The sequence below is a fragment of the Podarcis muralis genome, chromosome 3, assembly GCF_964188315.1.
Source record: "Podarcis muralis chromosome 3, rPodMur119.hap1.1, whole genome shotgun sequence".
Lineage (NCBI taxonomy): Eukaryota > Metazoa > Chordata > Lepidosauria > Squamata > Lacertidae > Podarcis > Podarcis muralis.
This window is the reverse complement of record NC_135657.1, coordinates 82882756-82900077: the sequence shown is the minus strand read 5'-3', so window position 1 is coordinate 82900077 and position 17322 is coordinate 82882756. Positions and strand designations below refer to the sequence as shown.

General features: G+C 42.1%; 1 protein-coding gene and 1 long non-coding RNA gene across 9 annotated transcripts in view; one reads left to right on the top strand and one right to left on the bottom strand.

The window, feature by feature from the left end:
- Positions 1-114: 114 nt before the first annotated feature.
- Positions 115-2789, top strand: LOC114593885 (uncharacterized). Of its 2 annotated transcripts, XR_003705811.2 has the most exons (3): positions 115-264; positions 1246-1393; positions 2564-2789. It is a non-coding gene; the product is annotated as an uncharacterized LOC114593885 (long non-coding RNA). The 2 variants fall into 2 exon arrangements; XR_013392308.1 differs by lacking the exon at positions 1246-1393.
- FILIP1 (filamin A interacting protein 1) overlaps positions 2707-17322 on the bottom strand; it is an 89433-nt gene continuing 74817 nt past the window's right edge. For 5 of the 7 annotated variants that reach the window (XM_028722794.2, XM_028722799.2, XM_028722798.2 and 2 more), the window contains 3 exons: positions 13952-16757; positions 11985-12208; positions 2707-5163 (listed from right to left, as the gene is read on the bottom strand). In XM_028722794.2, coding sequence (XP_028578627.2) covers positions 12002-12208; positions 13952-16757 — 3013 coding nt within the window. In that variant the 3' untranslated portion in view covers positions 2707-5163; positions 11985-12001. Of the gene's footprint in view, positions 5164-11984; positions 12303-13951; positions 16758-17322 lie in introns of all 7 variants that reach the window. The other 2 variants (XM_077926214.1, XM_028722801.2) reach the window with 2 other exon arrangements.

Here is a 17322-nt window from a genome sequence, read left to right as displayed (position 1 = left end):
AACAAAGTGGGGAGGGGTGGAATGCCGAACGCCGCCGCCGCCGCCAGCGACTCCTTCTGGGCATGCCCTCTCCCGCATCGCCCGCACGAAGGCTCCCTGCGCATGCGCCGAGCGATGACGCGAACTTGCCGCGTAACTCTCGACTCCGGAACGGAGTCTGGTTCCAGCTCCTCCTCCGCCCGGGTCTTGATAGGGTTAAAGAACCAGTGGGAGCGGCTTAACAAGTCGGACGGCCGGGAGCGATGCCGGAGACGCGCCTGCGTAGTAAGTGTCGACTGGGTGGAAAAAAGGAGCGGACCCGCATGGAGCATAATTGTGCTTGAGGATCATAGTGCGCAAGCAGAAACGCCTTGTTTGCATCAATAGTGTTGTTTGCAGTTTGCTTTTAACTATTTTTGGATAGTTTTACATTATTTTATCTACTGTTTTTCAAATTGAATAAAAGTATGATTACTGTGTCGTGCAAGTGATCTATGTAGGAAGCATATATTAATAATAACATATTGGAAATATAAAATGAAGCCTTCGGCGGTTAGGGGGGAATAGTGAGTGTGGAGAAGCCATCTTGTCAATCATCTTGTCGCTAGCCGGTAGCTGTCACCTTTTAAATTTCACTAACTTTTGGCGAACGGAGATTAGTGCAGATTTCAAAAAGCCACGGGATAAAACAAAACAGCTGCTTAAACAGAAAGGCATGGGAAAACCCCATAAAAGAGGGAAGTGAATGGCCCTTCCAAACATAGCGTTGGTGCGGTCATAGAGAAGGACCTGATTGTCGAAACACTTGACTTTAAGATCTTGGAAACATAGGGCTGATGATGCAAAACAAGCTATCAGACGGTATACACGCCACAGATGTAGAAATGTATGAAGAACCTGGTATTTTAGCCTGGATAGCTCAGTTGGTTAGAGTGTGCTGATAACGCCAAGGTTGTAGGTTCGATCCCCTAATAATAATAATAATAATAATAATAATAATAATAATAATAGATTATTTATATCCCGCCCATCTGGCTGGGTTTCCCCAGCCACTCTGGGCGGCTGCATATTCTGGCATCGCAGGGTCCCTTCCAACACTGCAGTTCTGTGATCCTATGCTTATCACTTTGGGATGAACTGAAGTTAGGCAAAATTTGTCAGGACAGATTTATGGCTCTTATGGAAGGCTGGATTAGTTTTGGTTATGAAGCATGAATTGGTGCAGAACATACTGTAATACAGTTCTTTTTTAATCAATGCTCCCAGTACATCTTAATGGCAGAGAAAATAATGCGATGAAGAGCAGCCTTTCCCAGCAAACCACTCAACATTTGAGAAACCTCCCTTTATGCTTGACTGTGTTTGTAGATTGAAATCTATTACTCTAGGATTCTCTCACAGCAGAATATATCCGGTACGTAAAACAACCATTTAGACACAACTCCAAATGAATCAATTTGTTAACATGCAGCCATTCAATAAAGAACAGGAAATGTTTCTACTCGAACTAGTGACTCAACATACCTATCTACTTCCTCTGTCTTGACCACCAGTCTTTCTTTTTCAACCTTGTCCATTCCCTCTAACTCCTCTAATTCAGGGGTGGGAAACCTGTGGCATTCAGATATTGTTGGACTACAACTTCCATTACTCCTGACCATTGGCCTTCCTGGCTGGGGCTGAGGGGAGCTAGAGTCCCATAGGCCATCCCCACCCCAACCCCACTCTCATTCTAATTTCTGTCCTCTTCCTTCTCCTAATTTACTGTGTTACAGTGAGTTTGCTTTTCTATCATGCTGAATTTTGCAGAGAGAAGGAACAAAGGTGCTCCCCACCCCAGGTCTGCTTTGTCTATTTTCATCTCCCCCACTATAGGTGAAGCACATGCAGTTTAAATGATGCAGGACAAGGAAAGCATTCCTCCTCAATTTCCTTTGTATCTTCTTTCTAAAGTGGATTCAGAGGCACTTTATTGGAAATCAGTAAAGCCGTAACTGGCTTTACTTGTGGGAGGCAGTGGAAGACAGGAGTGCCTGGCGTGCTCTGGTCCATAGGGTCACGAAGAGTCGGACACGACTAAACGACTAAACAACAACAACAAAGCCACCAGCTTTTTTGAAAGGATGGAAAGTTACACTGGCCTGCTACATCTGATTAGTCTTCAGCTATCTTGCATCATACCGTATAAAATTAGGGCTGTTTCCAATGCAAGACGTTATAGATAACCCCAAGCCGCGCTTGCTGTAAGATGCTGGTCGAAGTCACCAAATAATAACCAGATAGGAATCTGTTTCACTAACAACTCGCACAGCCTGAAGAAAAAACGCTCATCTTGGTGATGAAATAGACATGCACGTGTCCTTGTTAAAGTGACCCTTATCAGCATCTTAGGGCACAGGTGCCTTAAGGCACACTATGGGGAGAAAGACCAGCACAGTATAGCCGCTGTCCATGGGCTAAGTTGGGATATACAGCTCAGTCCACATCCTCCCTCAGCATTATAGTTCAGGGAATGGCACTAGCTCATTGGCTCCAGGTGTAAACACACTGCTGTTAGAATATTCATGCTTTGTTATCTTTTCAGGAAAATATTGTGGCACAAGAAGACGACGACATCATTAATAAAAATCCAAAGCAACTGAATCACAGGGATGGAGGGACTATGAATGTGTGGACAAGAATAGCAGTTATTGCCTCAGCATCAAAAGATTACTGGAAAACAAAGTGTACACGCAAAGAGATTTTTTTTAATGTTTATGATTTTCAAAGGAACAGAAAATTACAAACAACTCGTTATGTACAAATCCAAACACTTCTGAAGTCTACCTGGAACCTGAAGTAGGAATTTCAAGGCAGGCAGGTTGGATTATTTATCTCACTAGGAAGTTGAATTCTACAACAAACTTGCCTGTTGTCCTCCTCCTGGCTTGTCCTTTTTCGTTAGGGGGAACTAAGTCTTCCTCGTTTCATTGGCGTTTACTTTCACAGACGTTAACTACAGGGCCACTGACTTCACATATTATATATCTAAAAAAATTTTTAGGTGTACACCTAAGAATGTGAAGTGTGAATCATATTGTCACACAGCTCCTTTTCAAATGTACACTTGCTGGCAAACCTGGGTTTCCTGCTGCTTAAATATTACCTGTTGGGTACTTTGCAGAAATATCCTGGCAACGTACTTGTACCGCAATTCAATTCCATCTCTTTGTATGATCTAACGTACAGTACACCTCAGTGTCTGCCCTCATACCATTTCTCCATGTCTGGAACTTTTTGTTCATTGTGGTGAGCTCCTTTCCCTTTCCCTGCATTTTATAAATGAACAAAAATCCTTCTTTGCCACAAACTTCCTCCTACTTCCTTTTCCCCCTCATGTCGTCACAGCTTCTATCTCTTGATGTCAACAGGTAACCCTTTCTTTACCCTCATTCACTACTGCTTATATCAAAATCTTTCCCTCCCCTTTTGCTTACACCCTCTCTCCCTTGATAACAGTGTGTCTAGCTCTCCATGCTGGCTGGTACCATAAGAGGGGTTGATAGTTGCTAAATATGAATTATACCAACTGCCCTCACCTTGCTAGTGCATCTGGAGTAGCATTGATTAGCACATAATGGAGGAATACCCAGCTGTTTGTGAGTACCACATGCACCAATTCAATGTGCCTTACACTACCCAGGCTGTTCTGTCTAGAAGCCCCTAAATCACATGTCTTCGGTGTTCTGAACAGTACAGTTGCAAATTAGTATTGATACCCATCTGTTCAAATATTCTTTCTATCAACACACTCCTTATTGCAGCTATATACAATTTCACATTCATTATACAGCAACATAGAAAGTCTGCAAATATGGGAACAATTTGAAACCAGAACTATTTTTAGAAGTAGTTTAATAATGTAGGGTTTATATCTCGGTGGAAAGGCATGTTTAAAAATGGATCATTAAAAAAAATGATGCAGATATCACAGGATCTCCATGCAATTCCCACAATGTTTCACCAGTGTTGTTGACTCAGAAAAATTGTACTAATTTTGTGTTCCATCTAGAATATAGTATTGAGGTATAGAGGAGCACAGTCAAACAAGGCTAGGTTTTATGCTCCCAACTTGTGTGCTGCAAACTTGTGATTCAACTGGTGAAGCAGTTGGTAAATGATCTGCAGCCTGATACAATGCAGAGTTAGGTGTGCTTGAGCGCAGTGAAATTAAAAGGCTTTGGGTGCACAGGATTAACCGGATCAGTGTTTGGTTCACAAGGAAACAAGCATAAAAACCAATGTGAATGATCAGTAAGTTTCAGTATTAGCACCCTTTTCTAACACTAGGGTTAGAATTGGAACACCATATTACTGTTGCACACTTGTGAAAATTTATTTGTTACAGTGTAATTAAAAACGAACCTTTTTGGTACAGACATATGTAAAAACACACAGTATATGAGCATGGCATAATAGAAATCAGCGTACAACATTTTAAAACAATTCTTCAGTCTAATACTGTTTCAAGGCTTTGGTTTGTTGGTGTTCAGTTTTGTATTAAAACCACAGCACAGTGCAAAAACAAAAACAAAAAATTACTATAATACTATCCCACAGAGCAGTCTTTAGGGCAATTAATCTCACAGTCACATTATGGCTAGGAAACGTGGCAAAGTTTTCTAAAAGGTGCCATTATTGAGGTCAAGTCAACATCTTTATAAACTCCAATAAAAAATATACAAACCGGCACTCTGAAATCTTTGACAGTGTATTTTACTACCAAATGTGCCGCAGACCACCAAAGTCAGATTTGGCAAAAAAACCAAAAAACAACCACAAAATGTCTTTCATTACAAATTGTATTATAAAAATAAATTACGTAGGAAACACCAAACAAAAAGCACACATGATTCAAAGGCTTTGCAAAATTAAAGAGTAAAATTGGCACAGAAGACGTTCTCTTTCCACCTAATTTCCAAAGGCCAAACATTTTTTTAATGGATCTGCACGCACAAAAAGCCAGATTCTGATGGAAGGAATAAAATACTTCCACAAGCAATCAGTAGCAGGGAAGATTGAATGAGGTGGCGCTTCAGCAGTGATCCAACCAAGTGATGTGGAGGAGAAGTGCAAGTATATAGGATGGAGCTTGCATGGCATCTCATCTTGAGTTCATGCGTAACTGATGGATGATGATGCTCTCTAAAGGGGAAAAGAAACATAGCAAAGCATAGGCTGTTACCATGAGAATACATGAAAGGTCTATGAGGACCCACACTGTTAAATCTTTAATCCCATCAACAGCTTAGCTACATTACAGAAACTTCAAAGTGCCACTTCAAACAAGAAAGACAGAACAGAACTACTCATATCAAGATGGCCAAAGAAGAGATTAGAATTAGCAGTATAACTGAGGGCACTCTATCCCTATCTACAATACATTTTGGAAAGCTGTTTGCTTGCCATGCTGTTGCATGCCTCTTAAGATATCGCAAACAAATTTTGCATGATGTTCCTTGAGATCAAGGAACAGGTTTTCGCCTATGTTTGGATTCAACTGGACGCCATTTTGAATCAAGATGATGGGACTGAACCTTTCAAAACTGCACGGATTTCAACCACTAATTTCAAAGCCACACTGATTTAATTGATTTCTTAGAATTCCTGAGCACTGCTGGGTATGAGGCTGCTTGTCATATGTAAATGGAAGGAGCATAATCCAGCCCACTCATTCTCAAGAGTATTTCTCCAGAGCACTGTACAGCTTTCCCTCCTCTCTCCACCATCTGTGCACTCAACCAGTGAGGGAGCCAATGAATATGAACTGAAGGTTCCCATATCCCCAGCCATCTGTTCCCTTTACTCAGCATAAGTTCCTCATGGTCACATGTAAATTGTATTGGGCAAAGGACAAACCTCCCATCCTTCCATTGGTCCCTTGCACCAGTTTTACCATATAGGAAATGGGAGTAGGAAACATCTCTACTGAGACTTAACTGGGATCCTCCATATTTAGGCACCACACCTAGAGAGGATGGGATCGTGTCTTTAGCTTTTAAAATAAATTTTAATTTGGAAATTCATACAATTTCAGATCTTATTTACATCACAGATATAAAGCCCCCCTTTTCACTTTAAAGTGAAAACACTTTCTGTTGTGGACATCTTGAAAGCAGAGTCCAATCCATTAACACATCGATTTTCTTGGAAATTATTTATTGTGATGCTCAAAAATGCCAATAACTGCCATCCACTCTTGAGCTTCAGAAATCATCTTTTGCCACCAGCAGGCTAATATTACTTGTAGTGGGAGTTACATAAAAAGGAAACACTTCCTTTTCCTTAGGAAAAGAAACACTCCTGTATCTAAAAGTAGTTATTTAAAAAAATTATCTTATGCATTCTCTTTTCCCAGTATGCTTCCATTTTGAGAACTCCTCACTTATTTTTTTAAAAGATAATGTTTTACTGCTGTATTTTAATCTTGTTTTTAAGTTGTATTCATTCAGCTCGTTTTTATTATTAGTTGTTAGCCACCCTGAGCCCGACCTTGGCTGGGGAGGGCGGGGTATAAATAAAATTTATCATCATCATCATCATCATCATCATCATTATTATTAAAAAGCAAACAAACCTCTTCTTCAAATACTTCCAGCACTTACTTACATATCTTTAGTTGGAAGTGTACTATCCCTATATCATAACATTTCTTTTAATTACACTTAGGTCCTACTGATATTTAACATGAAAGATTAGCTGTGACCAACATGAAGTCCCATTGAAATAAATGAGAACTAATATTGGGTGCAATCTTGTATCCACTTACCTGGGCGTAAGCTCCCTTAAATTCAATGGTACTTACTTCTGAGTAATGAAAACTGCATTGTCCGTCTAGTTCCAACCCATATAGTTTTCTTTTTAAAAACTTAGCAGGGACTGAGAGTTTGGTCCTTTCTGCAGTTCCAAACTGCAGTTGGTAATAGCAAATTTAAGGTTTTCCAACTTGTGTCTTTATACAAGATAATTAGCTTTATCATGATGCTATATACAGTTTCGATTGGGGAAGGGGGTTTAGTTCTCTATATGGCAATTTTTCTTCTATATAACCTTTTTAAAAAGCTAATTCAAATATAGTAAGTCATCTGTGCATTCTAGTGTAGGTCTCTCTCCCTAAGAAGGGCGATATTTTGTTGGATGCAAAGAAGACTATAAAAGGGATGATAGAAATTGACTGCTTCAAAACAGTGAATAAGCCAAAAACTAATTTCAAGTTCTACGAGCCTTCTACAGAAAAAACTATTTAGTACCAAATATAGCCACAGGGTACGGATATTTGAACAGGCACAACAGATTCTGATCCTTAAGTACTAGGAAAGTAAGCCCCGTTAAACAGAGGAAACTTCTGAATAAACATGCAGAGTTTTGGTTCTTTAGATCAAAGTCAAGAAGCTTCATAAAACCAGACACATGTATCTGAATATTTCTCCTTTTCAGGTAGCTACATTTGATGCTAAATATTCCACTGAACAAAGGCTCTATAACCTGAAATACTCAAGGAATCAAATTACAGGGATGCATTGATAGTCCCCATTCTGTTCATTGTTTCCCCTAGTTTAATTCTGAGAACTTATTAAACTGATTTGCAAATGTATAAATTTGCAGCCATTTTTTGCTTGCATATAATCCCCAATCCTACCCTGGCTATGCTTCTTCGTATTTACTTATTTTTTAAAAAATAAGCTACCTATCTGCACAAGCCAAAATGTGTATTAGTTAAATCACAGCAACAACAGAAATAAATAAACAAACCAATCATGGTCTTTAAAAGAATGAGCTATTCTAGAATACTATCACTAGATGGCACTACTCTAATTTAACTTAAACAGCAATTGGTCCCTAGCATGCTTGGAAATAGCCATAAAAAATCATGAAGGTTATTTACCAGGTTGCCATTACTGAGTGTTTTGAAAAAAGGAGCCTACAATTTATACCTGTATTTGCTCTTTTATAACAGATACAATAGCACACAATTGTTCAGTATCCAATTATAATAAGTAATAGCCTTGAGATCACACACAATAAGGCTCATACTAAACAGTTTGCATAAGGCTTAAGTATCATTAAATCCTAGTGATTAAATTATAATTTTAAATTAGTTCTCTTTACAACTGAGATTACTGCGTGCAAAAGGCGATATATTTGTAGGGCCCTGTGACAAAATGCATAATATTTTGGCTACCACTCAGTTTGTTTAACTAAAATCCTTATCTGACTAGAACCTTTGTAGAGCATATCTCCCTCCACCCTTCCTGTAAACAGGCAAAATTAAATCCAAATGAACTGCTGTTTGGCTTTGTAAATTGTTGACTACTACTCATTTGGAAATTTTATGTATCCCCAAAACTGAACATAGATAAAATAATAAGATGATTTTAAAATGACGTCAACTTTTACAAGTGCAAACTATTCGCTCAAGCTCCTCTTAAAGATCAGTCAAGATTAAGGGACTCACACTGATCTGGGAAAGAAAGAACATTATTCCCAATGAAAATAAGCCCCAGAAGAAGATCCAGCTCCAAATGGCAGCTCCAATCAAACCCAGGAACATCAGCAGCAGATAAGCAATAAAAAGCATGTAAGAGGTCTTTTTAAAATAACCCTTACTGTAGTAGCCTGTGCTGCAAGCCAGTTAAAACACAGGAGCGTGTTAGTTTACAATGCAAGTGTGATGTTCTTACATTGTAATCAAAATGACCCCAAACTCTGATAATCTCAAAAGAGTACCCCAGTGGATGAGCAATGTATTTAGTCCATCACCAATACCCACACGGAGATCCTCAAGTTAATATAAGGCACTGAGAGTACTGAAGTAACAGCAATAGCTGCAAAAATGATCTAGGCTACTGCAGCAGCAGCAAGCAGTTTAATTGCATCAATGGACAGTGTCCGGTGACCAAATTTCCATTTAAAGCAGTCTGATTTTGCTCAGATGGCTCTTGCCAGTTTATGTAACCCTGAAAGCAGAAATAATATGCATTGTTTTGGCACCCAGTGAAATATTTAGTGACTGCATGCTCAGTTTCCTCCTCCTTATGCGGGCAGGCTTTTCTCTACATGAAATCATGCAATCTTCCCTCCTCAAAGCAGGAGAATAGCTATCTCCTATTTGCACAGCACCACCATAGGCTGTGCAGGAGCAGTGAATATAGGTGGCTAAGAAGCAAAGTCATGGGAGAATAGTGTTCAGGCTTCTCAGCCTGGCACGATCTGGTCCTTTATAATCAGCATCCCTCTTTCTCTAACAGGGATAGGGAACCTGCAGACTACCAGATATTATTGGACTACAACTCCCATCACCTCGACTGCTGGCCATGCTAGTTGGGGCTGATGGGGAGTCCCACAACATCTGGTGGGCCACAAGTTCCCTGCTCTTGCTTCATGAAAAGTCAGCTCCCACACTGTGTCAACGTGCAAGCCAGAAACAGATCCTAGGAGCGGCGACATGGATAGAAAGTTTTCAAATGACTGGGTGTAGGAGGCAGGGTTTAGTCACCACCGGAATGCACTTCTTTCCTATTTCCCATGCAAGTGAATGGCTGCCATTCACTCCTATGGATAAAGAAAAGCTTTGCTTGAGCTTGACACTGCCTGGGACAGGATGTGTCATTGTAATATACAAGCCACATATACCTGACTCGTTCTAATAAGGGGCATTTTGCTGCTGATGTAGGTAAAAGCCTGTTCCTGGATCCTTTCACTCTGTCACACTTTTCCCCCCTGAACCAGAAACAAACATGAAGGTGGGAGGAGAGGGGAAGATGGAGGTAGAAGTGAGTTATTCCCCCCCTTTTTGAGGAGGAGGAGGAGGAGGAAGGATTGCATTAATCATTTGTACACACTTTGTCATTCCTTCCATTCATTGCATTAAGAAAATTCTGGCATAAAGCAGCATTCTCTCTGCTCCTGGCTGGAGAGACAGAAAAGCAGCTGGCTCTGCCACAGCCTTACCACAGAAGGGAAAAGTGGAAAGCATTGTTAAGTCAGCTATTGTGTGCACCCGTGAGGAGGGAAGGCAGAGAAAATAGAGAGAAAACCCCCTCCAAGCTTGGCACTTGGTTGGTGCTGGCTAGGGCAAGTTGTGTCATTGTAATATACAAGCCTCACATCCCTCACTCCTTCTCATAACGAGCATTTGCTATTGATGTAGGTAAAGGCTAGACGAGTAAACCAAAATGTCAGCAAAGATCTGTGGCACCTCAAAGACAAAAAAAACCCCCAAACATTTATTGTGGCATAAGCTTTTTGTAGGTCAGAGCACAATTTGATGAAGTAGTGTCTGCCTGGCCCATGAAAGCGTCCGCCATAGATAAAGGTGCCTCGGGGCTGCAACAAACTAATCCAGCTGCCCACCTGGAATCTGAAATGCCAGCAAAACACTGCAGCCCATAAACACACTAGTGAAGAAGAAGAAAATTCTTTTCCACTAGATAGGGATGAGGGACCTGCAGCCTTCCAGATGTTGTCAGACTACAACTGCCATAACCTTGGCCTATTCTCCCATGCTGGTTGGGGAGTGGGGAGTTCACCAACATCTGGAGAGGAGAGCCTTGCACTGTCCTTGCACTAGAGTTGTTGTTTAAAAAAATCAATACTTGTGGCTCTTAGCAGACCAAGGTATAGTTAATTCCCAAACTCAGGCATTCATATTTTACTTACAGCCATTGATGGCAGTCTTCCTTTTATAGACTTCTACCTCAGACTACTTTTAAACTACACAATCTCTCTGCAGTTCAGTTTCGTCTCCTAATGGACAAATCCATTCACTCTGCTTTAAGCACTTCACCCTTTTTATTGTCACTGGTTGCACAGAGGTCCTTTTTGGTACTGTGCATACTTTCCCCCTTTCCTCCAGAATGGAGCCATTGAGGAATTTGTTGCTGAATTTCCGCAGGTCATTCAACTAGATCGTTACAAAACAAAAAGGAAGAAAAGAAAGGGGAAAGTGCAGCTTGGCAGAAGATTTTGCATGTCACGTCACCTCTGCCAGAGGTTAAAGGTTTTGGTTGTAGCTGTTTACTTCCTTCAACAGAAATGCTCATAAACAGTTGGGATTCTAATAGACAAACACAGTTATAATGGCAGCCAGTCATATTCACACGAAATTCCACTCTCAAAGCATGCTTTCAGAAATAAAAGCAAAGCACTCCAATGCAGGCAGAAGACACACAGTTTGGCCAGATGTTCCTAAGTCCAGGTGTTGACAAGATCAATACAGGTGTGATCTTGAGGCACCAACATATTCATTGTTTTAGATATCATCTCTCTTTCTAACTAAAGTCTGCCAGCAGGACCTCTCTCTCACTCCTGCCAACATGCTTTCATTAGGACCATCCCAGATCAAAAGGTAGATGGCATAAATATAAGGTTGTTCACTTGCTGCAGATTTTAACCATTGGCATGAACAAGAATGATTTAATTGAGTTTGCTGAGCCTTCAGTTAGGTCCAACCTGAGTTTGGGAATAAAAAGATCTGCAAGATCAAAAACCCTAATGATCTACACCTAGAATACACTCCTAACCCTTCCTGCAGTGCAGGAATGATACCTGTTGCATTTAAATGAGGAACTTGTATGTTGCCTGTTGCTATCTCAGAACAGTTCGAACTAGATAGATGTGGCTTTGGAAAGGAGCAGCAGTAAAGTGCTCAACTTTACTGGCAAACTACTGACTAAGATGATAATGTGCAGCAAAATAAGGTCAGCTGCTTGAAAGAGGTAAATCTAAACAGCAGCCCCATTTTAAAACTTGCTGAACTAGACCATTTTTTAAAAAAGAAAGAGGGGTTTCTTTTTTTACTCAGCAGAGAGGAAAGGAAGAGGGGATTATTACATTCAATAGGTAAGACATGCATGCATTAGTAGAAGTGACAGCTTCAGCAGACTTAATTAGTATGTGCAAACACTAACAACTAAACAGGACAGGGGGCTTATTTCCATGGTAGCAGTAAAACCTGCAGAACATACCCCCTTAGCCACTGCCCTCAGCCCTTCCCCCCACCAAGGGAGGCAGAGCTACTGGCTGAAGACTTCTTCAGTTCTATTTTCATAGACTGAGTCTCGGCTCGAGGCTCGAATTTGGTCTGATTTCCTGATCCTGGGGCTGTCACTACTGGCTTCCCGGCTTTCATACCTTTAGATACAGGGATTCGGGTGGGTGTAGGTCTCTGGGATAACCCATCCTGTCCCGTCTGCAAGACAAGGAAGAAAAAACATAGCAGTGGAATAAAGACAGATTTTGGTCAAGTTTCCTGTTTGTGCCCCCGGTGTCATCTGAGATGCCTTCTGTGAGGAAAAGGAGAGAACAGTAATCCTCCTAGTATCTCTTTTTTAAAAAAAAAATATATAATTTTTATTAAGTTTTCTATATTTCATTACATATAAAAAAAATTAAAATCCATAACTTAAAGCATTGCTTAAATAAAGCATCAACTTCCTTCCCTCCCTCTGACAGACTTCCACACACCATTACCAATTTCTTTGCATACCTATATCCACTTTTTTACCCTATATCAATCTTTTAGCAATCACCTTCTTATATGTAAATCAGCTCCTTAATTTCCCATTGCCAAACATTTCAACTCAAACCTACAAGCGTTTTCAACTGTTTACAGTTTTCTTTCATATAAAGTAAAAATTTGCCCCAGTCTTTTTATAATCCTCCTAGTATCTCAGTGCTCAAAGGACAGGAAGAAACAAGTGGACTCACCACCCACTGCCAGGGCTGGAGTCAGATGCACGTCAGCATGAAGAAGCAGAGTAAGTTGCCAGAGTGTTAACTCTTTATTCAAGGAAATGGCATACAACTCAGCAACCCTTGTCCCTACAGAGCAGTTGCCAGGACTGAAGGTCCCTGCCATCCACCCTTTCTATGGCTCCTCCTCTCCCAGATGTTTCCCAAGGAGTCTCAAAATAGGCAACAGGGTGTGTGTGTGTGAAGATTAGAGTTTTAAAGGGATATATGCTAAGTGCTATAGGGACGCGGGTAGCGCTGTGGGTTAAACTCCAGAGCCTAGGACTTGCCGATCAGAAGGTCGGCAGTTGAATCCCCACGACGGGGTGAGCTCCCGTTGCTCGGTCCCTGCTCCTGCCCACCTAGCAGTTCGAATGCACGTCAAAGTGCAAGTAGATAAATAGGTACCGCTCCGGCGGGAAGGTGAACAGCGTTTCCGTGCGCTGCTCTGGTTCGCCAGAAGCGGCTTAGTCATGCTGGCCACATGACCCGGAAGCTGTCTGCAGACAAACGCCGGCTCCCTCGGCCAATAAAGCAAGATGAGCACCGCAACCCCAGAGTCGGTCATGACTGGACCTAATGGTCAGGGGTCCCCTTTACCTTTACTTTATGCTAAGTGCTATGCCCTAAAAAGCAAGCATAGGAAATCTCTGGGCCATCAGTTCTCATAAACAGTTGGGGTTCTAAGACAGGTATCCCCAAATTCAGCCCTCCAGCTGTTTTGGGACTACAACTCCCATCATCCCTAGCTAACAGGACCAGTGATCAGGGATGATGAGAATTGTAGTCCCAAAACAGCCGGAGGGCTGAGTTTGGGGATGCCTGCCCTAAGACATCCCTTTCCCCACCCCATTCTTTGGGAGCTTGTGCCCCCATGACTTTTCCCAAAGGGAATTTGGCCCTTAGGGAGGAGAAAGATTCTCCAACCCTGCCCAAAACACTCAACAAAGGTACTTCTAATCTCTCCCTCTGGCATGAAAAAGAGGAGGTGAAGGAGGAGAGTGACGTCAAGATTTGCTGCAGCCATTCATAAAAAAAAGCAACAGCGGTTTTCCATGTCATCTTGAGTCAGGCCACCAAATTCCTAAGCCAAGTTGAGGATGAGCCCAGATCTCTCAGATCCAAGCCCAACTCTCAAAAATCATATTTCCCCCTACCATATTGCATGCAAACATATTCCACAAGATTCCCTATTGCTTACCATGGATTGTGTTCCTCGTGTGGATGACGTAGTAACTGGAGTTATAGTGATGGTACTTGTCACTTTGCTTGCTCCAGGCCTTGAGGATATGTTATTCCTGGGGGAACGGAGGACAGTCCCAGTCATCACCTCCTTCTCTGCTGCTACATTCATAGGCCTGACCGTTATCACAGGGCTTGCTCCTTCTTGAGAAGTGCCAGGCGAGCGTTTAAACTGAGACCCTAAGTGGATGTGAATTTTGTTGTCCTCGGTCGTTATAATGTTCGTGTTGGCATTGTACTTTCGGACGGGAGTTGGGACAGTTTGTTTTTCTGGCGTCACTCTAAACACAGCCCTCCCCATGGTCATGTCCTGCGATTCTGGAGACATGGTAATGTCTGCAGGTGCTGCCGAGGTAGACACTGTCATTATCTGAATTGGTGATACAGGTCTTTCCATGAATGGAGACTTTGGGCTCTCTGAAGATTTCTCTCTGGAGAAAGTAGTTATAGTTACAGGAGACATGGCTCGCTCTGGGCCCGCTGGGCTCTCACCCCCTTTTCCTTTTTGGGACATGACGTTAGGAGAGGGAATGATGGTAATCCGTGGTTTCTGATTCCCCAAGGTTGGGATAACGGTGGTGCTGGAGAAGAAATCTTCAGCTGTTGGACTAGTAATCTCCAGAGTAGCTGTGCTGTTCTCGTGATCTGGAGTTACCCGAATGTGGAGAGGCTGCCCTTGCTTCGGAGAAAGGACAACCTCCCCAGGACGCTCTGGACTGGTTTGTATTCTGGCTCCTTTTTCTGGAGTCACCTGAGAGCCATTTTCTCTTTTTTTCATCCATGGGATCCAGGATTTTCTCATGGTAAGGTCATTTGCCGCGGGAGGATATCTGTCAAGCACAGATGACCTCTCGCTGGGCTTTTTGAGCCCAACCTGTCGAAGATTGCTCATAATGTGGTTCTCCTCCTGGAAGGATTTCCTTATGAACACAGCAGGTGTCTCCTCTTCTGCTGTCTCGCTGTTTACTGCATCAGTTTGTACTCCGGTGGATGTAACAGGCACATCTACCATCCTTCTCCCATTCATACTGGGTCTCAGGGCACGGCTGTAGCGTTTAGACAGCTCAAGCTCTTTCGTCAGATTCAGCACCTCCTGGCCCATGGCTTTGTTCTTATTTTCTTCTTCCAGAAACCTTTGCTGAAGGACTGAGTAATCCACTTGGAGCTGAGAAAGCTGGTCTTCTTTGTTCATCAGCTCATGAATTTTCTCTTTGAGAGCCTGCACTTCTGCTTTTAAGTCTCTGCTTTTTGCCTCTTCCAGTCGAAACCTTTGCCTCAGCTCTGCCTCCTGAGTCACAGCCTCTCCCTTCTCTATTGCTTTGTTTTTTGCAATCTGGAGCTTCATTTCTTCCAGCTGCTGAGAAAGACAGTTAGCTTTATCCTGCTCAGTCCTAAATTTTTGCTCCAGCTGATCATATTCATCCTCCGTCTTCATCAAGTCTCCTTCAACAACTTCCAATTGCTTGAGACGCTTCTTCAGTCTTTCAATTTCAACTGTTAGCTCTTTAATTTTGTTGTCCTCTTGTCCAGAAAGCCCAGTCCCTTTTTTAACACGGCCTCTGGCTATTTCCCTTTCTACCTCCTCTATGCCATCAATCCTTTTCTTCAGCAGATCCACTTTGCAGTTCAGCTCAGCAGACTTTTCTTCCTCGCTCTTCAGCTTGCCAATTAACTCATCCCTTTCCTTTGTCAAGCTGGACACTTTCTCCTCCATTTCAGATTTCAGCTTCAACAGTTTTTTGCTCTCATCTATTAGTTTCTCAGTCACTTCCATAACTTTGCCTTGCTCCACCTTGAAGTTCTTATTCAAGCTTTCAACTTTTCTCTCTTCCTGCTTTATCTTATCCACCATGCTCTTTCTCTCATCAACCAGCATGACAGTAAAAGACTTCAGCTTTGTCAGGTCATCTTTCAAGTTTAATTCAGCTTTCTCCAACTTACTCTCTGAAGACTCAAGATCCTTCACTCGCGTCTTCACCACTTCCAACTCATTGATCAAGTCTTTGGTTAAGTTCTTTTCTTTCTCCAGGTTCAAACGCAGGTGAGTGCATTCAGATTTGCTTTTGTTGAAAGCCTCCTCCAACCTTTCCAGTTCAGACATTCTCTTCTGCAGTTTCTCCACCTCAAGCCTCAGTTCTTTGCTGTGATGCTCCTCTTCTTGTAGTTTCTTTTTAAGCTCCTTACACTGAGATTCAGTCTTTGTGATCTCCTCGTCTTTGCCTTCCATCTCAAGCACCCGCTTGCGGAGGTTTTCCACCTCAGCCATCAAGCTGGAGTTGCCGCATTCCCCTTTGGCTATTTTGTCTCTCAGTTCCCGAAGCTCTTCTTCAGTCTTCTGAAGGTTTTTGTTGGTTTCTTCCAGCTCCTCAATTCTCCGGGTTAAACCAGCCAGTTTCAGCCTGAGCTGTTTATTGTGCGACTCTTGGCTAGCCAGTTTGGCAGTCATCTCCTCATGCTCTTGGGAAAAGGAGGATGTCTTGTGTTCAAGTTCTGCCTCTAGCTTCATTAGCTTCTGCCCATCCTCTTTTCCTTTGGTACCCAGAATCTTAAGTTTCTCTTCTTCTTCCCTTAGTTTTTGAGTTAGATCTTGTATTTTCTGGGTTTGCTGATCCAGTTGTTCAATGTGCATCTGTCTTTCATCCACAAGCATGAGTGCAAATGACTTGAGTTTGACCAATTCTTCTCTTAGCTTGTTGAGCCTTTTTGCATGCTCTTTTTCCTTTCGGGCTTGGTAGATCTTTTCCTGTTCAAGAAGCTTCTTTAGTCTGAGGAAGGGGAAAACACACAGTGTTATAAGCTTCTTTTAAAAAGAACACAATAATAATTCCTACTACCTAAACTATGCATATCTCTAAGCAAGGGGGGGTACATGTAGGGCTTCAGATGTTGCTGGATTCCAACTCCCATCAGCACCAGGCAGCATGGCCAATGGTCAGGGATGATGGGAGTTGGAGTCAAGCAACAATTGGATGGCTATAGGTTCCCCATCCCTACAAGTTCCCCATCCCTTCTCTAGGTGCTTGTACATATGAGTACACCCAAAATTGCCAAAATGTGCAGCATGCTATTCCTTTAAGGGGTGAGTACATTAAGGGTTCTTTTAAAAGTACATTCCTTGGGAGCTGTTGTGCATAATGTTGCACAACTTTTAACAAGAAAGGGCAGGAAGGAAATTCTCCTTTTGATCCTCTCTTTCCCCAGCCACCAGATTTTTTTCACCAGAAAATTTCTGGTGAATGTACATACTGTCATTGAAACATGTACTACCTTCCCTATAGATGGCATCTATCTGTACTATATGTAAGTCATTGGTCTAGTCCAACCAGGATC